We start from the raw sequence: 16,856 nt of genomic DNA, 5'->3' as shown, positions 1-16,856 counted from the left end.
GATTTCCCTGCTGTTTCATACTTACCTTCTCTGTTCCTGGCTGTCAGTTTGTCTAGTACTATCTTTTTGTCTCTGCTCAGTTTAAGCTTCTGTTAAAGAAAATCCTCTCATTTCATGACCTCCTAGAGTGCTTCTGATTTTTATTTTTAAGCTATTGCAAGTAAAGTAACACTTTGATACATAGGATACTGTGTTTGCTGGGAGAAGAAAGGTGCTCTTCAGTAGAGTTCTGTTTGCTGTTCTCCCAAATGTTCCACCTAACAGGAAAAGCAAGTCAGAGCATAAATGTCAGAAACAGTGACAATGGCTTGAGATTTTAGTGCCTATTGGCAACAACACTGTTTTCTTCTGATGAAAGCTGGATTATTCCATTCTTGGCACCAGATCTGTATTGTCCTGGTGTCTTTTCTAGCTCCAGTCTGACAATGCCAAAACATTTTGACCTATTATGATACTGAGGTTGTTTTGAAGAACCCTTGAATTTATGCTGAAACAGGCAAAGGTGAACAGTTAGCTGCATCTGTGAGTGATTATCTGTAACTATGCCAGGCCTGCTTTATGTAATGCTTCTGGCTGTAGCACAGTGCCACCAAGTGTGGGGCACTTGATGTCTGTTACTAATGTTAGGTCTTGTTCTGCATATTGCTATCCAAGCCATCACTGCTTTCTACAGGAACTTAATTTTTAACATACATTTTTAAAGTGAATGTAATCTATGTTAGAGCTTAATTTCTGTTACTCTGACTTTGCTTGCAGATGGGTTATTCTGTGCCTGTCCTATTGCTTTGCATGATCAGAGCTGAGTTTGTTAAACTTGCTGGAGTCCAGTAACATGCCTAAACTATGATAGACACTTTCCTCATTCTTAATTCCATAGAATTCTAATGGAAATATTTTCTCTTTAGCTTTCCATGTTGTATTTTTCTGTACTTTTTTAAGTCATTGTCATAAATTTTTCACCATCCCTACTTCTATGTACTGTCTTTGCTTACCTGTTGATCTAGGGTGGAATTTTGGAAGAAATTCCTTTATTTTTTGGCTGTGGATATTACTAGTAAAAGTGTTAAAAATTCTTTTAAAAAAAATATTAAAAAGGGGGAGGGATTCCATCAAAATGCAATGTTAATTTATTATTTCATAGTCATATAGATTCAGGCCTTCATCTTGACAAGTATTTCCTTAAGCTGTAGATCCTCTAGAATATTTAAGTGTTGGTGTACTGTGTGCAAGCATCTCTGTCCTACTTAGCAATCTCTGGCTGAATGTAAAAGTAGGATTAAAATTTAGTAAAAGTAAAGAAACTTAAATGTGAAGTATCTTGTCTGGGCTTTGTGGCACTATCTCTACGTTTTTGAAGTATACCACGTTTGCTATTGCTGCTTCCAGTTTGTCTGCAGAAAATGGACTTAAATCCACTTTGATGCCAAATTTAACTGATAAGACTGTGTTGCCTAGGAGTATGGGGAAAAGAGAATGAATTCCCTACATCTTGTAAGGAGTCAATGTTCCCATAGAACCCTTGATAGAGGTAGTTATTGGATAAATGTTCTTGTTATGTCCTAGTTTTCTATAGGTATGGTATTATAGATGTACCAACAACCAACTTCCTTCAGTGACCTCCATCTCTGCTGAGGGAATCTGACAGTTTGGGTGCAGTTGCGGAAGCTCTTCAGTGTAGAAAAGCTCATAACCTCTAGCAAAAATTTTGGAGTTTGGTATTACTTTAGTGGATTGGAAACTTTGTGACCATATTGCTGCAGGGTATAACTAATAGTGTATGTAATATTTAATACAATATATTTTTCCACACTTGGTGTTTCTAAAGCAATTTCTTCCTTGTCTTCCTGCCTTACAACCTCCTTAGTATAGGAGTCGATGCATCTAGAAGAATGGAAATTTTTCTCTGGATAGTGTTAGCAAGTAGCCTGGAAAGGCTACGGGTGAGTGTTCTGTACAGGTTAGTGGGCATTCTGAGGGAAAATATTTACATATTTTGAGGAATAATATAAGCAGTGACAAAGAATGAGTCCTTAATCTTTCTCTTCAGGTTTGAGCACATTCTGGCTTTTGGAAAGGGTCAGCTTGATATTTTTCAATTATCAGCTTTTAAGACTCTTTGTTTATTTGTACTTCACTGATAGCTCTAAGGAAGAAGAAAAACTTCAGCTATAGATGGATTGCTTTTCCAGAAGTATCTAAAGCCATCACCCAGCACATGGAACTTCATTGTTGTTACTCAGGCTCTTTACCTTGTGTAACTATTGATATGCTGTCTTTACAGTCTTCAAGATCCAGAGGAGGCACGGGACCAATTTCATCTGGCCAGACTGAACTGCAAGAAATTTGCTTTTGTGCATGTGGCTTTTGCACAGTTTGAGCTATCACAAGGTGTGTAGAAAAAATTGTTTGGTGGTGTTCTTCTGTGGTGGTCTAGGTTTTGTTGTTTTAAACTTCTGCTCTGTTACATAATTTTTAAGGAAACTGATAGGTATTAAATCAGAAAAAGAAAAATCTGTTTTTTCTTTTTTGATTGAAATTTAATGACAGCATGTGTGTTCATTTTTTAATGAAAATATGTGCACAGTTCTTAATAGGTTTTTCCGTTTTAGAAATAACTTTCAAACAAGATGAAAATTGACAGTGATTTCAGTTTGTTTTTTTTAAGCTTAGATCTCACTTGGAAGATAAAAGTAAGGTTCTTGCTCTGTTGAAAATTGATGCTCAAATTTGGGTGGTAGTTTCCCTTTACATACTTTCAACTTGCTTGTGGAAGAAATTCTGGCTCCTTCAGAACAGCAACTGTAGATTCTTTGTGTGGTTTTTATTAAACCAAAATATACTGCAAATGTGCAATATGGTCCAATTACTTTTTCTTCTCTGCCACTCAGGTTCTTAAGTTGCTAGCAATTTGATTTCAATTGATTCTTCTGTTTCCCGTTCCATTGTTGAACATTCATGTTGGGATGGTGGAGATGGTTCATATCTTCTGTTGCTTCATAAATGCCGTGGACTGACTTCTTTGACAGTATCATAGATGCCATGTTCATCATGGGGAGTCAGTTGGGGAGGGGGCAGTTTGTCAGTATTCAAAATAGAATGGTAGTCTTTGCTGTATGTCACCATACAACAGTGTTTCAGGCAAGCCATTCTGATACGAGAGTGATAGTGTCTCTTAAAAATTCTGGTTCCCTTCTTTAACCTGTTCCTTGGTGTACTGGATCTGGCTTGGGTGGTGTTAATTTTATTAACAGCTCATATGATGCTGTGTTTTAGATCTGTGACTACAACAGTGTTGATAACACACCAGTGTTTTGGCTGTTGCTGAACAGTGCTTGCACGGTGTCAAGGATTTCTATTTCTTGCTTGGCCTTTCCTCTGCCCAAAGGCTGGGCGTGGGTGAGAGGTTGGTAGGGGATGCAGCTGGGACAGCTGACCTGAATTGACCAAAGGGATATTCCATGCCATATAGCTTCATGCTCAGCAATAAAAAAATGGGGGTTAGTCTTCACACAGTAGCAGATGATTGGAGACTGGCTGGGTGTTGGTCTGCTGGTAGGAGGTGATGAATGATTGCCTTTGCATCACTTGTTCGTTTTTTTATTTTCCCTGTTTTCCTTCACTTATTAAACTCTGATTTTTTTCTTGCTTTTGTGCTTCCAGTTCTCCTCTAGACTATTCTAGACTGTATATGTTATGCTGTAATATATCTAGAACAATAGGTCTTCAATACTTTGGGCCAGTAGTCCACAAGGTTCACCTGGGCTTATGTCACTTCTTTCCTATTGTGTGCAGGGGAGGTGGTCCTGCTACTTGGTAGTAGGGTTGTGCTGCCTACCCACAGGCTTGTATTTTTGGATGTCTTTTTTAATCTTCTTTCCATGGGTGATTTGACCAGTGATCTATGTCACCATTTGTCTCCACCCTTTAACAGCTTGCTCTATGCAGAAAGACAAGCACATTCCATTAAAGCTGTTTTCTTCTTTGAAAGAAGAAGCCTTGGTGGATATATTTTGAATTTTTTGTGGTTTGTTTTTCTTCATGGCTTTTGTCAGTATCATGCAAGCTGTTGTATACTGCCTAGTATGAGAAATTCTCCCCAAAAGTAACTATAATAAATAAAGGAGATTAAACTGTCTATTCTACAGTCTAGATTCTGAATACATCATACTAGTTATTCCTCTTTACATGTACTTTTATTTAGAGACAAAACCACTACCAGTGGAAAATAGACTTTTGGTCCAGTACTTTTTTAACTGTATTTTGGAATACAGTTTAGATGTTCAAAATGTGTCCCATGAAGCAGAGCCATATTATTAAAATCAGTAAGTAAATACTCATTTGTCTTCTCAGGTTTTCCAGTTTTTCTTAACTAATAAGTTTATTTGTAATGGAGCAGGAAAGGCTGTGGAAATCCCCCTCAGATACATGCCATGTAAAATAATTGATGGAGGAATGATACTGAATTTGACTCCTCCCCAGGATGGGGAGGAGAAGGCAAAAATCTGCATATTTGTGACTTGAAATTCCATGGTTTCTCTGTTTCAGATGAGTCAGTTATCTGACTGGTCTTGTTCTAATATAAACTTGTAGTGTTGAATTTATAAACAGTAGTAAAAAGTAGCTAATAATTTTAGTGAGCAACGTATGCTTATTAAATAATAAAACAGTAATACTGCAATAATAAAGATATTGTCAAATAAGTATAATAAAGCCTATTGTGTAATTTAAGTAAAGTGTAGAAATATTAGTACTGTTTACCAATGACTAAATTCATCCTTCTATCACAATCACTTATGAATTTAATTACCCTGTAGCTATGGGATGTGTTCATGCAATAGTTTCTCTGACAGCAAATAGTCAACCTAAAATGGAGTCCTAATCCCAAAGGTATAAGCCATTTATGATTGGCTTTGTTTTATCTCCAGTGTGCTCTCTGATTGGCATCTGTTATCCTTGAGCTGCTCTGTTTGACATTTGGTAATGTGTATGGTGCTATAGTGTCCCTGCTGGGTGTTTCAGAGAGGATTAATGCGAGTTGTACGTTACTTTCAGAAGTGCTGTTTCTTTTTCACTGAGTGTGTCCAGCTTAGGCCAGAGGGAAAGGAGGAAGGTAGTGCTTTGTTACTCCCTCATCCTGGTGATTTCAGCAGTGCTTTGGCACACCTGCCAGTTGCTTCTGGATTAATCTGTATTTCCCTTTTCATTAAGAAGGATAAGTTAATTATACATTCACTTCCCTATATTGAGCAAAATTGTGACCTAAAGCTCAATTCTGAAATTATGGTTGGCAAATTGATATTGATTTCCTTACAAATTGAATATTTATGACCTGAAAATGGAGTGACACAATAAAGGTGCCATTCTGGTTTGGTTTTATTTAAATGCTGAATACAACTTCATTTAAATAGGTCAGATGAGGAGCTGTCTCTTCCTTACTTTTGGTGTGCCTTGGGTAGTGTACTGGAAGCCAGATTTGCTGTGAACTGCTCTGAATTCATGACCATAAATAAAACTCTACTTTTGGCTGTATAAAATGTTATGCCTAGGTGGATCATTCAGGGTTTTTGTATGTGATGAAATGGACTGGTTGAAACTCACAGATACTTCTGGCTTTACTTTTGTGCCTTGCTTCCTCCTCTGTTAAGGAGGATGGAGCAGTTCATTTTTCACATAGGTGTTTAGGTGTCATGTTATTTCTTATTCAATGTGGCACATAATACTAGGAGGAATTAGTTTCATTTTGAGTAGCAGGTCTTGTTGAAGCAATGTGTGGTTACTACATATAGCCAAAGGTAGAATGCTGGTTAAGGTTTCTTGAAAAGAAATACTAAGTCTATCGACTTGCTAAAGATTTGGGAGAAAAATAGTATTTGATTATACGATTAAAAAACAAATCATAACTAATATGCACAAAATAATTTAAACGAAATCATAGCCAATCTTACTTTGGCATTTCCTTGCTTCAGTGTCCAACATCACCCATTTATTATTCTTAAAATAGGTTACTTACGCTTAAGTTCCTAATATATATTACCCCACTCCTGCCCCAGTCTGAACTGCAGGTGACATTGACATCTAACTAGAGTTAATCAGTGGAGTTTTGAGTGCTGGAGACCTCATGAAGCTCTGAAATATACTATTATATAGTATAAGATATAATTATATACATATGTAGCACCTGTAAGAACAAAAGTGGTTTACATTTTGCTGCTTTGGGACTGAGGAAGAAGGTCATTTGCAACTTCAGGGGCATTAACAGCTATAAGAAAACATCGTATCATTTTGCCCCAGTGCTCTCTAAACCAAGGAGAAGATATTGGTTGCAGTACACTTCTTTCCTTATTTGACTGTTACTGTTTTTTTTAATAGCTGTATGTGTACATGCTTATATGTGTAAATTAATTGAAATTTCAATATGTCTTGTTAAAACACCCGCTCTTCTCCCTCCAGTTCTCTTCAGTCTCCGTTTATGGCATTTATTAATGTGTAAAACTGTAATGAAACAATATCCTTCCTTTTCACTCCTCTTTTCTTAACTGTAGTGCTGTCTGGAGTAATGATGTTTGATTTAACAACAGCTGCTTTTAACCTTGATTTCTATTGAGTGCATTAAAGATGCTTTGTAATGCATATGCAATAAAGTTTGTATCTGGTCAGATCTAAATGAAAGTCCCTAAAGGTCATCTTCTTGCTGGTACTACAGAAAAAACTGGATTTCAGAATTTGTGTTGTATTTTCTTACAGTTCCTATAACACTAAAAAATACTGAGAATGCAGTTTTGTGAGTTCATAAAGCATATTTTGTGACTTGGTGTTCAACTTCATGTGAAAAATTGACTTACATGATTCACTTGTAACTAGTTGTAGGCAGTATCCTTAAAGTGAATGCCTAAGGCAGGGGGGAGTGCCTAATGAACAATGGCTTCAGAGAATAATACAAAGTGAATATAAGACAGCATGAATGTCATCATGTCTTTAAAAAAAGACTGTGTTGCCCCAGTGTAATTGTTTATTTCCTTGATTTCTAACTCTGTGTTCCTTCCTACTTAGGAAATGTGAAGAAGTGTAAGCAGCTCCTTCAGAAAGCTGTGGAGTGCTCTGCTGTTCCACTAGAAATGTTGGAAACTGCTCTACAAAACTTTCATTCACAAAAAAAGCAGTTGCTTTCAGATGAGGAGAAGGAGAACTTAACAGGTAATTGCAATTTCTTAAAATGTTGCTTGAGTTTATGCATGTTGTAATTCTAGATTGAAAATATCTTTCTAAACTCATAATCTGCTATCATCTAATAAACAGTCATATTTATATTATAAATCTTATTCCTTCAATACTTGCTTCCATCTTCAATGCAGTGACTGTAGTTTGCAGGAGCCATAGGATGGTCAATTCTCTAACTCTGCAGAGGGTGTTCCTCTGACTGTCATTAGGTGTTTGTACTTTCTAATGGAGACTTACAGCTGAAAATGTGCAATAAGAGCTACTGGTGGTAGAGAAGAATTAGAACTAAACCATGCAGACTGAGCTATACAGATAGCTTACTTGGAGGTGTATCTTGTGACAGGTTGGTGAAGTTCTGGCAGTCATTTCAGTGAAGCCAAATCTAGGAAAAATAATCCATTTTAACTTCGTATTTATTTTACAAATGGACGAAACCCATATATTTATCAGTACAAAATTGAAGTGCTTGGCTATATCATAAAACATAACTGATACTGATTGCTGGGTATATAACTTCAATAAGGGAACAGTTACCTCATGAAGTTTTCAAGAGATAAATTTGTTTGGAGTGGAATTGAGCAAAAAATGGTTTGATTTCAATATTGAAGTGCATGTGACTGACTCTTCCAAGAGTGATATCTAACACTTCTATATTTTTGCTTTGTGTAAGGACAGAATTAGTCTGATTTCATTTCCCTAGGGATATGTCTTCAGGAATGTGGTTTGAGATTTGGCTGGCTTCTGTTGAATCAACCTTTGTGTGAAACACTAGTTGTGGTGGTGGGGAGACACCAAACATTTGGTAACACTTGCAATAATATTCAGTTATGGTATTAATTTTTTTAATAAACTTTATTTTTGGTCCTATTCTGTTTACCTCTAATCAGATATAGACATCATAAGTGCCACAGCTGATGTACTGTGATGCAGGAGAATATCCTGTGGAATATCCTTCATGGATTGTACAATTTCTATCTGATGATATTGGCTTTACATGCTGCAAAGCTAAGGGAATACATATGAGAGAATACATGTCAAAAGCCCGTTTGCTATTTAGGAAGCAGTGAACTTTGGGGGAAGAGTAGGCTGATGTAGTATTTCATTTATATGAACTTGTAACATTAGGTATTTGAAAAATGCAAGTATTAATCCAGCTATTTAAAGATAAAAGTTTAAGAGGCAAATAACACTGGACTTGAAATATCTCAAAACTCAGGGATGTATGTGGCCTGAATTGCTGAACTTGGCTTTAAGTGAATTTGTTTGGTCCTTCTGGAACAATAGAGACTGTTTTAGTGTATAGGCATTTGTCTTGTCTGTTTTGTATTTACATTTAAAGAGCTGCTTTTGAAAGCTTTTTTATTTGCCAACAGGAATGCTGTATGTGTAAATGCATTTCTTCACAGCTTCAAAAGATTGTTCAGAAAGCTTTTGACAAGAGTTATATGCAGTTAGCGTAGTGATGCAAATATAAAAACCATGCAGCAAGTCTAGAAGCCATTGGTTTAATTCCTTTTTCTCCTCTTTCATTCATGCACAGAAATCTAAAGTATTTGACATACCAGGTGCAATCAAATATGTTTAACTGGGAAAAAATAATACTTAAATGTAGGTCATTAAAATCATTTTAGAATCATTTATGTTGGAAAAGACCCTTAAGATCAGTCTCTGACTGTAGTCATGAATAGTATGAGGCAGATAGGTGTTCTCAGCCTGAAGGAATAGCAGTATTGCAGATCACCAACTGAATGTGAGAATCCAGTGGTAAGCTTGGAGAAAAAAATCTTTCTGTGTATATGAAAAAAAAGTGTGGAGAGTGCGTGTGTGTGAGCTGGTGATGGTACTGGATTGGTAAACTGCTAATTCAAACTATGAGTATCAGTGTTATGTAAAGAAAAACTTAGAACTACATTATATATTGAGGCACTTGTCTTATTTAACTGAGTAGTTTGGTCTATTGGCATAAGTAGTTTATAAAAAAATTAAGGACTAGAAAAATAGCTAATACTGCGGTGTTCATCTGTCAGAAGTCTATCTTCTGGCTGAATGTAGAAGGGATACATGGGAGGACTCAAAATATCAAATTAATTTTAATGAACTGATCTAGAATTTAAAAATCTTAAGAGAAATGGTATATAGAAGTCCTTAAATTGTGATTTCTTGAGAGGCTGTGTATAGCCATGAATTATTCTGTTTATTGGTCAAGCAAATTTCCTATACTGATGGAAAACAAGGCTTATGTGATGTAGAAGATCATATTACATAATAGTTGTCTTTGATTTTTTTAAAAATACATGTTCCTTGGTGTCTGACTGTCTTTAAAAAAAAAAAAATCTTGTATTGTGGAAGAGATCTTTCTACCTGAATAATCAGATATTAATTTCAATTTTTAAAAAGGTTTGTCAGGAAAATAACTGAATTTAAGATGTTAGTGTATATCTGAAGGCTCTTAAAATAGCTTGTACTCAACAATGTTCCCTAAATGAAGAATTAAGCTACCTTGTCTATATTGTAACACATGAACACAGCGTGTTCATGGGCAGTTACTAAAGCGTTATGTATTTGCATCAGTGTGTTCTGACTTCTCCTGGTCATTTGTTGTTCTGAGAAATGACCTTCCCTTCTTCACCTCTAGGCAAAAATAGTTTGGATGATGACCATGTTGTTCTGACCTGTGTATTTGTGGTTTTGAGGTTCTAGAATGACTTTTCAAATAACTTGATTTCTGCTTCTGCTTACTGTAAAGTACGTCTGAAATAATACTTCATTTTCACAAAGCTCATTAATAATGTGACTAGGGGTTGACTTAACATTTAATTTTAAGATTAATGTACAACTTCACATAACTTTTGCCAGATCTTCAATAACTGAGTAAGATTCTCTATTGGATTAAGATGGGGCTGATGAATGAGCTGTTTGCTATTGCCCACCTTGATCTTTCCTGACCTGGCAGTAGAGCATGGTTTATAAGACCACTCTCAAATTTGTTATCAGTGAAATCAGCTGGTTTAATTTAACCCAACTAATTGCTTAGACTAATGCAGTTGAATTTACCAGATATGAATTAGGGATTACTCTCCTAAGTGCTGTGTTGGCAGATTCAGTGAGGTGGAGGGACAAGCAAAAGGTCTTTGGTAAGAAGTCACTGAGTTAGTAAATTCTTCAACCGGTTAATAGAGTTGGCTCTAGAAGGAAATGTGTCTGTGGCCTAACTCTGTCAGGAGGCTTGGAGGTGAACTTTGAAATTTCTTTCAGCCCAGGATTTGTCAGTATGAAAACCATGTTTAGTAACTGAAATTGGGAAGCTTCTCAGGGTTTCAGTGACTAAAACTGTCTGTATTTAAAGTGCCTTTCTTTCTAAGAGCAAGAAGGAGAATCTGAAGGAGAAAAACAAGTGTTTAATTGATGATTGGTAATTCTGATGTCCTGATTCCTGTCTTCTACCTCTGACACAGTAGGTAGTTAGGGATTTAGTATGCAGCCTTCCAGAAATTATACTGAAAAACCTAAAGAAGGTGTGCCTGTGAAAGACTTACCTATTCATGTTGTGATTGCAAAAGCATGCAGCCTTTTCAGTTCTAGTGAAAGTTATAAAAAAGTAGCAATTGCAGGCACCCTTTAAATGCTTTAAATCCTGATGGATCTACAGAAACATAACTGATGTAGCACAAAAATGGTCTATCAAAATGAAACACCACATAAATGAAGTCAGAGCCCCAAAGCAAGTGCTCAACATGAGGACAACAGGGCAGGTCAAGGATATTATCAGTATCTTGGGTCTCTAGTAGCAGGGTCTTTGTAGGGATTGTCTAGACAGTTGTGCCTTTGAGATACTACCTCTGAAACAAGCTAGGTTTTGATGCTTAATTTAGTATTTATTGCAGTTATTTAGGTGTGGGTGTCCTCATCATGTGTGCTGATAAATAATTGGAATGAACAACAAAAGAATCCAAATGTAAGCAGTTTTAAATCTTCTGAGGAATCCTTGTGGAGCAAGCTTCAGAAGCATCCTTCAGATGATGCTGTTTTGGAGTGGAGGTTTATTTTCAGAATGTAGATTTGGAAAATCATCTTGTTCTGAAAGCGTGGGTTTCTTCCTCACTCCCCCAAGATACTATTCAAACCAGTGTTTTTGGTGCTTGTATTCCTTCTGCGTAGAGGATAAGATTAACAGTGAGGTTTTACAGTTAGAAGTTAAATTGCTTTGGATAGTCTTTGGACATCTTGAATCTCCCTTTTATGTGTTTAAACATAGTTTACAACTATAACTGTGTAGAAAACAAGTAGCTAATATATTTAACAATTGTTACAGGCCATTTTGTGCTTATCCTGGAAAGCTCCTTCTGGTTGTAAGTCTGTGTTTGGTTTTTTTCTCTTTTTATCTGAATTAATGTATCTTATATAATTACATAAAGTATCTGTCTACATCAGTAGAAAGTAGTGATATGTCATTGATACTAGATTACTGCAAATGTATGTATTTTTAAATTTCACTTAAAGAACATTTTTTCTTTTGAACCAAATACAATCTTTAGTAATATCTGAATAATTCTAACTAATTTACCTTATAGTATCAAGTACACAAGAGTCTGGACTTCAGAGCATAGCTGGAAATCACAGAAGCATAAAAAGGAATGATTCTGGTGAAAATTCTTCTACTGTTACCAGACTTTTGCTTGGGTAATGTCTTGATTTCTTATTTTATTTCTTAAAACATCATTTAAACCAAAACCTAATGCATGCTACAGTGCTGTGGGTTTTTTGTTTGTTTTTTTTCTTGCCTTCAGGGAGGAGAAGTCACATGAACTTGATGCTCTAGTTAATTACCACAATCCCTTAAGACCACTAAACAAATCTAACCAGGTAACACATGTAACATTTTGCTTCAAAATCTTAAACTTTTCATTCTGCTTTACATACCTGATGATAACTTTCAATTTGCTCTTAGGCTTGCCCCTTTGGGAGAGTTCCTGTTAAACTGGTAACTGATGCTGGTGATGATGTGAAGATGATGGATATACCACTTACAGCTAGTGTTATGAAGAGGTATGGTTATTGGGTTTACTACAGCACAACAGATTTTAATGTTCCTTTTCAACAGTGTTTTTATTGGATAGTGGAAATGTCAGATGTTAAGAATGTTAGCATTCATCTAAAGATTTTTGACATAGTCATTATAGTTGCAGTAGGAATTGAAATAACCTATTTCATATCTTGCTCTCATACAAAGAATCTGAATAGTATGCGGAGATCAGTTTCTTGTTCTGGCTAATCAGTAGGCTCAAAAGAAATGGAGAGTAAGGCAAAAATAAGTTTTGTTCAAAGTAACTTTTACATTTGTGTATTCCAGTTTCTAAAATAAGATATAAGGCAGTCTTGTAACTTCCAAAAGATTTTTAAAATCCTCATTTTTAACATAATCTATATGATAATGACTATAGTAAGAAAGTTGTTACGGTCACTTTATTGTGAATAACTGTTCAGCAGTGGAAGAATCTGCCAATGAAAATAGCATTTTGCTACATGTTACCTGACTGTAGCATAGCTTGAAAGTAAACAGGGGAGAAAGCTTTCTGTTCCCTGCCCTGCCAAATCAAGTCTGTTACACTAACTTTCTTCCCTTATTGCTGTGTGATTAAATCCATGCAGAAATGGGAACCTGGGGAGAAATATGTAACAAAAGAGTGAAAACTGCTTACTTAGCCTCTCAGAAGTTAGTTACAGCCCAATATTCTGAATCTGTGAAAGTAGTGGGATGATGCATTTCACATAATAGTATTGTTCTGTATTTCAAAATTTAGTTTGGAACACACCATTGGGGTTTAGGATCTTATCCATAGCTTATTACTGTTTTCTATGGAAGACAAGCAATTAAGTGATCTGTCATTTCATAGGATGATGGTGGCATTGTTAGAGATTTCTTGTATTGTTTCTCACTGGGCTGTCAGAGTGTGCCTGCTTTTCTGTATATTTGAAACTTGTAGCCAAAAGTCTTCACGCAACTGTGTTTTTCATCTGGTTCACAAAAGGCAATTGTTACATTATATGTTGGCATGTGATATAATTAACAATGTTATCTCAATAGGCAAATACCCAGCTCCAGATGTACAGCCTTTGTTGCACCTTTTCCACCATCAGAACTGAAATCTAGTGGGGGTGACTCATACAACCTGGGAGACTTACAGGTAATCTAAATCTCTTTAAAATAGATACAAGGAACTCTACCTGGCTGTCCTATGGTATTAAAAAGGAAAAAAATAACACTTTCTTCAATTCAAGAAAGAAATAAGGTAGAATTTGCCTTTATGTTAAGTAATCAATTGTGAATAGAAACATTCATTGTGGTTTTGAATTTGAAAATTGTTATGCATAATCAGGCATTAAGAAAGAGCTTTCTCTGAACAATACATCTGTCATATGATTTATGAAGAGGGGATAAACACATTTCATCTTGACTACAGGAGCCCTTTCAGCCATGAGTTTTATCATGGGAAGTACTGTATTCAATGAAGTCCATTTAATTGAGTTCATTAAGTGCTCTATGGAGCTGTAAATTATGGCTTTTGATAAAGATTAATTTTAAGCTATGCCTTGCATTTTTATGTCCTGTGCCCCCTGAAAGAAAATTCAAGAATAGAAAGCATTTAGGTCTTTGTAATAGAAACTGTATGATTGGAAATTCACAGTATTGATGGATTTAAAAATAGTATCGGTAATACTTGTCTGTGTACCCTGCACTGTTTTCTGAAGCGTGTTTCCTTTGTGGTGCATCGGTCATTAATTATCATAAAGAAATGTCTTTCAGACACTGTGCTTGGGATCTCCTTTGATTCTTTTTAAGATGCTTTTTGTTTTCTTTAGTCCTTACAAGGAAAAAATTCTTTACATTTGCAGATGTTGGATGAGAACAGCTTAGAAACGGCTACCAATTCAACTATAACTCTCAAAACCAAAATGGACGCAAGTCTTGCGATGAAAAGAGAAGGTAACTGTTAATATGTGATGTTTCAGTAGTTTGAAATAGAATAAGCATTGAAAATTCTCTCTATTTTTAAAAAAATGCCTTGCTAAATAAAATATTCTTCAAAAACTGAAAAAGTTGATCTGCTTGGAATTGAGGAGCATTTAATTAAAATTTGGCCTTTGAGTGGTACCTGTGAAAGTAGTAAAAAAGCCAAGCAAGCCAACCCACCCCCCCACATCCACCCTGCCAAACCCCACAAAAAATCCCCACTGCAACACTGCCCAAAAGTATGGAGTGCTGGGCTTGAAGTAAAATGTCACAGTATAATGCTAATTCATTATGTCCTTAGCTCTTACAATACACATGACATAAATAGGCATTGGCATAGCAACAATGCAAGATTTCAGATTAAGACTTGCCAGCCTGAGCGTAGAAAAAATATTGCCAGAGTGTCAGATAGCAGTGCTAGTTTATACCAAAAAAAGGTGGATGTTGGCTGAGGAAAATTCAAACTAAGCATTATAATGTTCTTGACGGGGTTGTTTAGATTTTTTTTTTGAGACAGACTCAAATTATAGTAGTTTGCTTCTCCTGTGACTTTCCTTATACATGCTCCTAGCTTACCCTATAGATGCTATAGCTCTAATTTTTTTTGTTGAAGTTTAATCTGAGATTCTTTTGGCTGAAGTAAGGTTAAAAAGGTGAGACCATGACATTGTCTTTCACTAGAAAAAAAAGTGCAAAGCTCCCGCAATTCTCTCTGAATTCAGAATGTCCGTGTCATCTGTTGCTTTCAGTGCTCTTTCTATCCTGCTTATCCATTACATGAAACTCTAGCTTTTTCTGCTGCTGTTTATGTATCAGACTATTTCTGAGATTAGGATTCTTCACATCTGAATTAATTGCTTCCGCCTTGGTCAGGCTTCTCTTTTTCTTGGTTTCAACTGTTAAGTATCTGTTGTCTTTGGTCAGCTTCACTGCCCCATGTACATGTTAACTTTATGTCACTTTGGGGATTTCTTACCTTGTTGTAATATAGTGTTTTCCTCACCTGAGTTTTACCACAGCATATGCATGCATCTTAATCTTTGGGCAAAGTATAGAATAAATAAGTTTCTTTAATGGCATAGTTACTTTCTTATGAGGTTTTCCAAAAGTGTGAAAACACTTTGTCAAAAGGCAAATTGTTTTCCTCTTTTCCTATGTCCTGTGAAAAACCCCTGAATTATTTTCTTTGTTCTTTCCATATACTCAGTGCAATCCAATTTATGAATTTGTACTGCAGGAATCCTTTGTGTGAATGACACTTGTACTAAATAAATGTGTACTCTTTAGAGACTTACTAAATTTCAGTCAATCAAATGCACTGTTACACCTTTGAGTACTGTAAATGCTTTTGCTTTAAACAACATAGTGTTTCAGCCTTAACTGTATTGTAATATTTAGAAATTTTATTTTTAAAGAAATCTAAGTTGTGCTACCATTCGAATGGCTGAGATTCTCATTGCGTTATTAATGTACTTCTGAGGAATGAGTTTTAACTTATTTTAGAAACAGGTGTTTTTGGTGTATTTGAGAAATAGCCTAAGCTCTACTTATGTATTTATCTAATACATGGAGTTTGACTGTTGTGTGAAGTCACCCCATGACATAGAAATAGTGGCGGTGTGAGACCACTTTACATTGTGGTCTTTCTGGGAAATGTTATAAACAACTCAGATTTATAGTAAGTATTTCAGGGCTGGTAAAATTTAGAAGGTTACTACTAATGACTTAGCACCAACATCGTGGAATATGGAATATGTGTACTAATCTTTTACAGTTACTTGCCAGTTCTGTGCTTCATTAGAAACCTAGTTCCCTAGATGGCTTTCTGATTTCTGATCTTCCTGAAGAAATTTGGTGAAAATGTCTAATATTGCAAGAGCTGGATTTAGGATTATATACATACCTACCCATTGTAGGAAAGAAAGATTTCATTTGAAAAACAGTGATTTTTTTCAACTTCAGTGTCCCCTCAACACCCTGCAAAACCTTTCCCATGGACTTGCATTGGGAACAGTTTGGGTTTCAGGTCATACTGTCCCTGTTTGTGCTTCATTCAAGCTTCCAGATGAGATGCTGGTTGTAGTAGCTCAGTCCTTTGGTAACTGAATTGCACTCAGCTTCTGCTTAGCATGGAATACTGCTTTCTAGTCATTGGAAAAGAAAACTGAATGACCATGTGCAGTAGCAGTCTTAGGCTGTGCTATCTGCAGCCTGTCCTGCAATCTTCTACCAATTCACTGTCCTATTATGTCTGCAGAAGGAACCATGAGATGGAGCATGCCTTCTCCCTTTATGCCTTTGGCTTCAGTCATTACAGCTTGTAGGCTGCCTGTTGTCACACACAACAGACTTCTGAAGTATTGCAGTAAGCTTATCTTCAGTGCTTTATAAACCTGCTAGTGTCCCAGGATGTTGTAGTAAAAATTATGAATATGATCTTGTTCTGTGTATTGATGAAGGAAATAGTTGTATCTCTGTTACTGATATAGTAGTATCCTAAGATTCTGAATAAAGTTGCCATGTCACTACACTGAATGGAATATGAATCCTGAAGATGACATTAATGCCTTTTAATGCCTGATTCCAGTAAGTCAACTGTGTTCATTTATTCTGATACAGAAAATGA

At 35.9% G+C, this 16,856-nt stretch overlaps 1 protein-coding gene across 1 annotated transcript in view; it reads left to right on the top strand.

Moving 5' to 3' along the window:
* TTK (TTK protein kinase) overlaps positions 1-16,856 on the top strand; it is a 50,686-nt gene that overhangs the window by 13,086 nt on the left and 20,744 nt on the right. Inside the window, exons 5-11 of the mRNA XM_030005023.1 lie at positions 2,282-2,388; positions 7,051-7,194; positions 11,790-11,898; positions 12,006-12,081; positions 12,167-12,264; positions 13,304-13,403; positions 14,080-14,203. Coding sequence (XP_029860883.1) covers positions 2,282-2,388; positions 7,051-7,194; positions 11,790-11,898; positions 12,006-12,081; positions 12,167-12,264; positions 13,304-13,403; positions 14,080-14,203 — 758 coding nt within the window. The remainder of the gene's footprint in view (positions 1-2,281; positions 2,389-7,050; positions 7,195-11,789; positions 11,899-12,005; positions 12,082-12,166; positions 12,265-13,303; positions 13,404-14,079; positions 14,204-16,856) is intronic.

This window comes from Aquila chrysaetos, chromosome 2 (assembly GCF_900496995.4).
Source record: "Aquila chrysaetos chrysaetos chromosome 2, bAquChr1.4, whole genome shotgun sequence".
Lineage (NCBI taxonomy): Eukaryota > Metazoa > Chordata > Aves > Accipitriformes > Accipitridae > Aquila > Aquila chrysaetos.
Note: the sequence above shows the minus strand (reverse complement) of the source record. Positions and strands in the feature narration are given on the sequence as shown.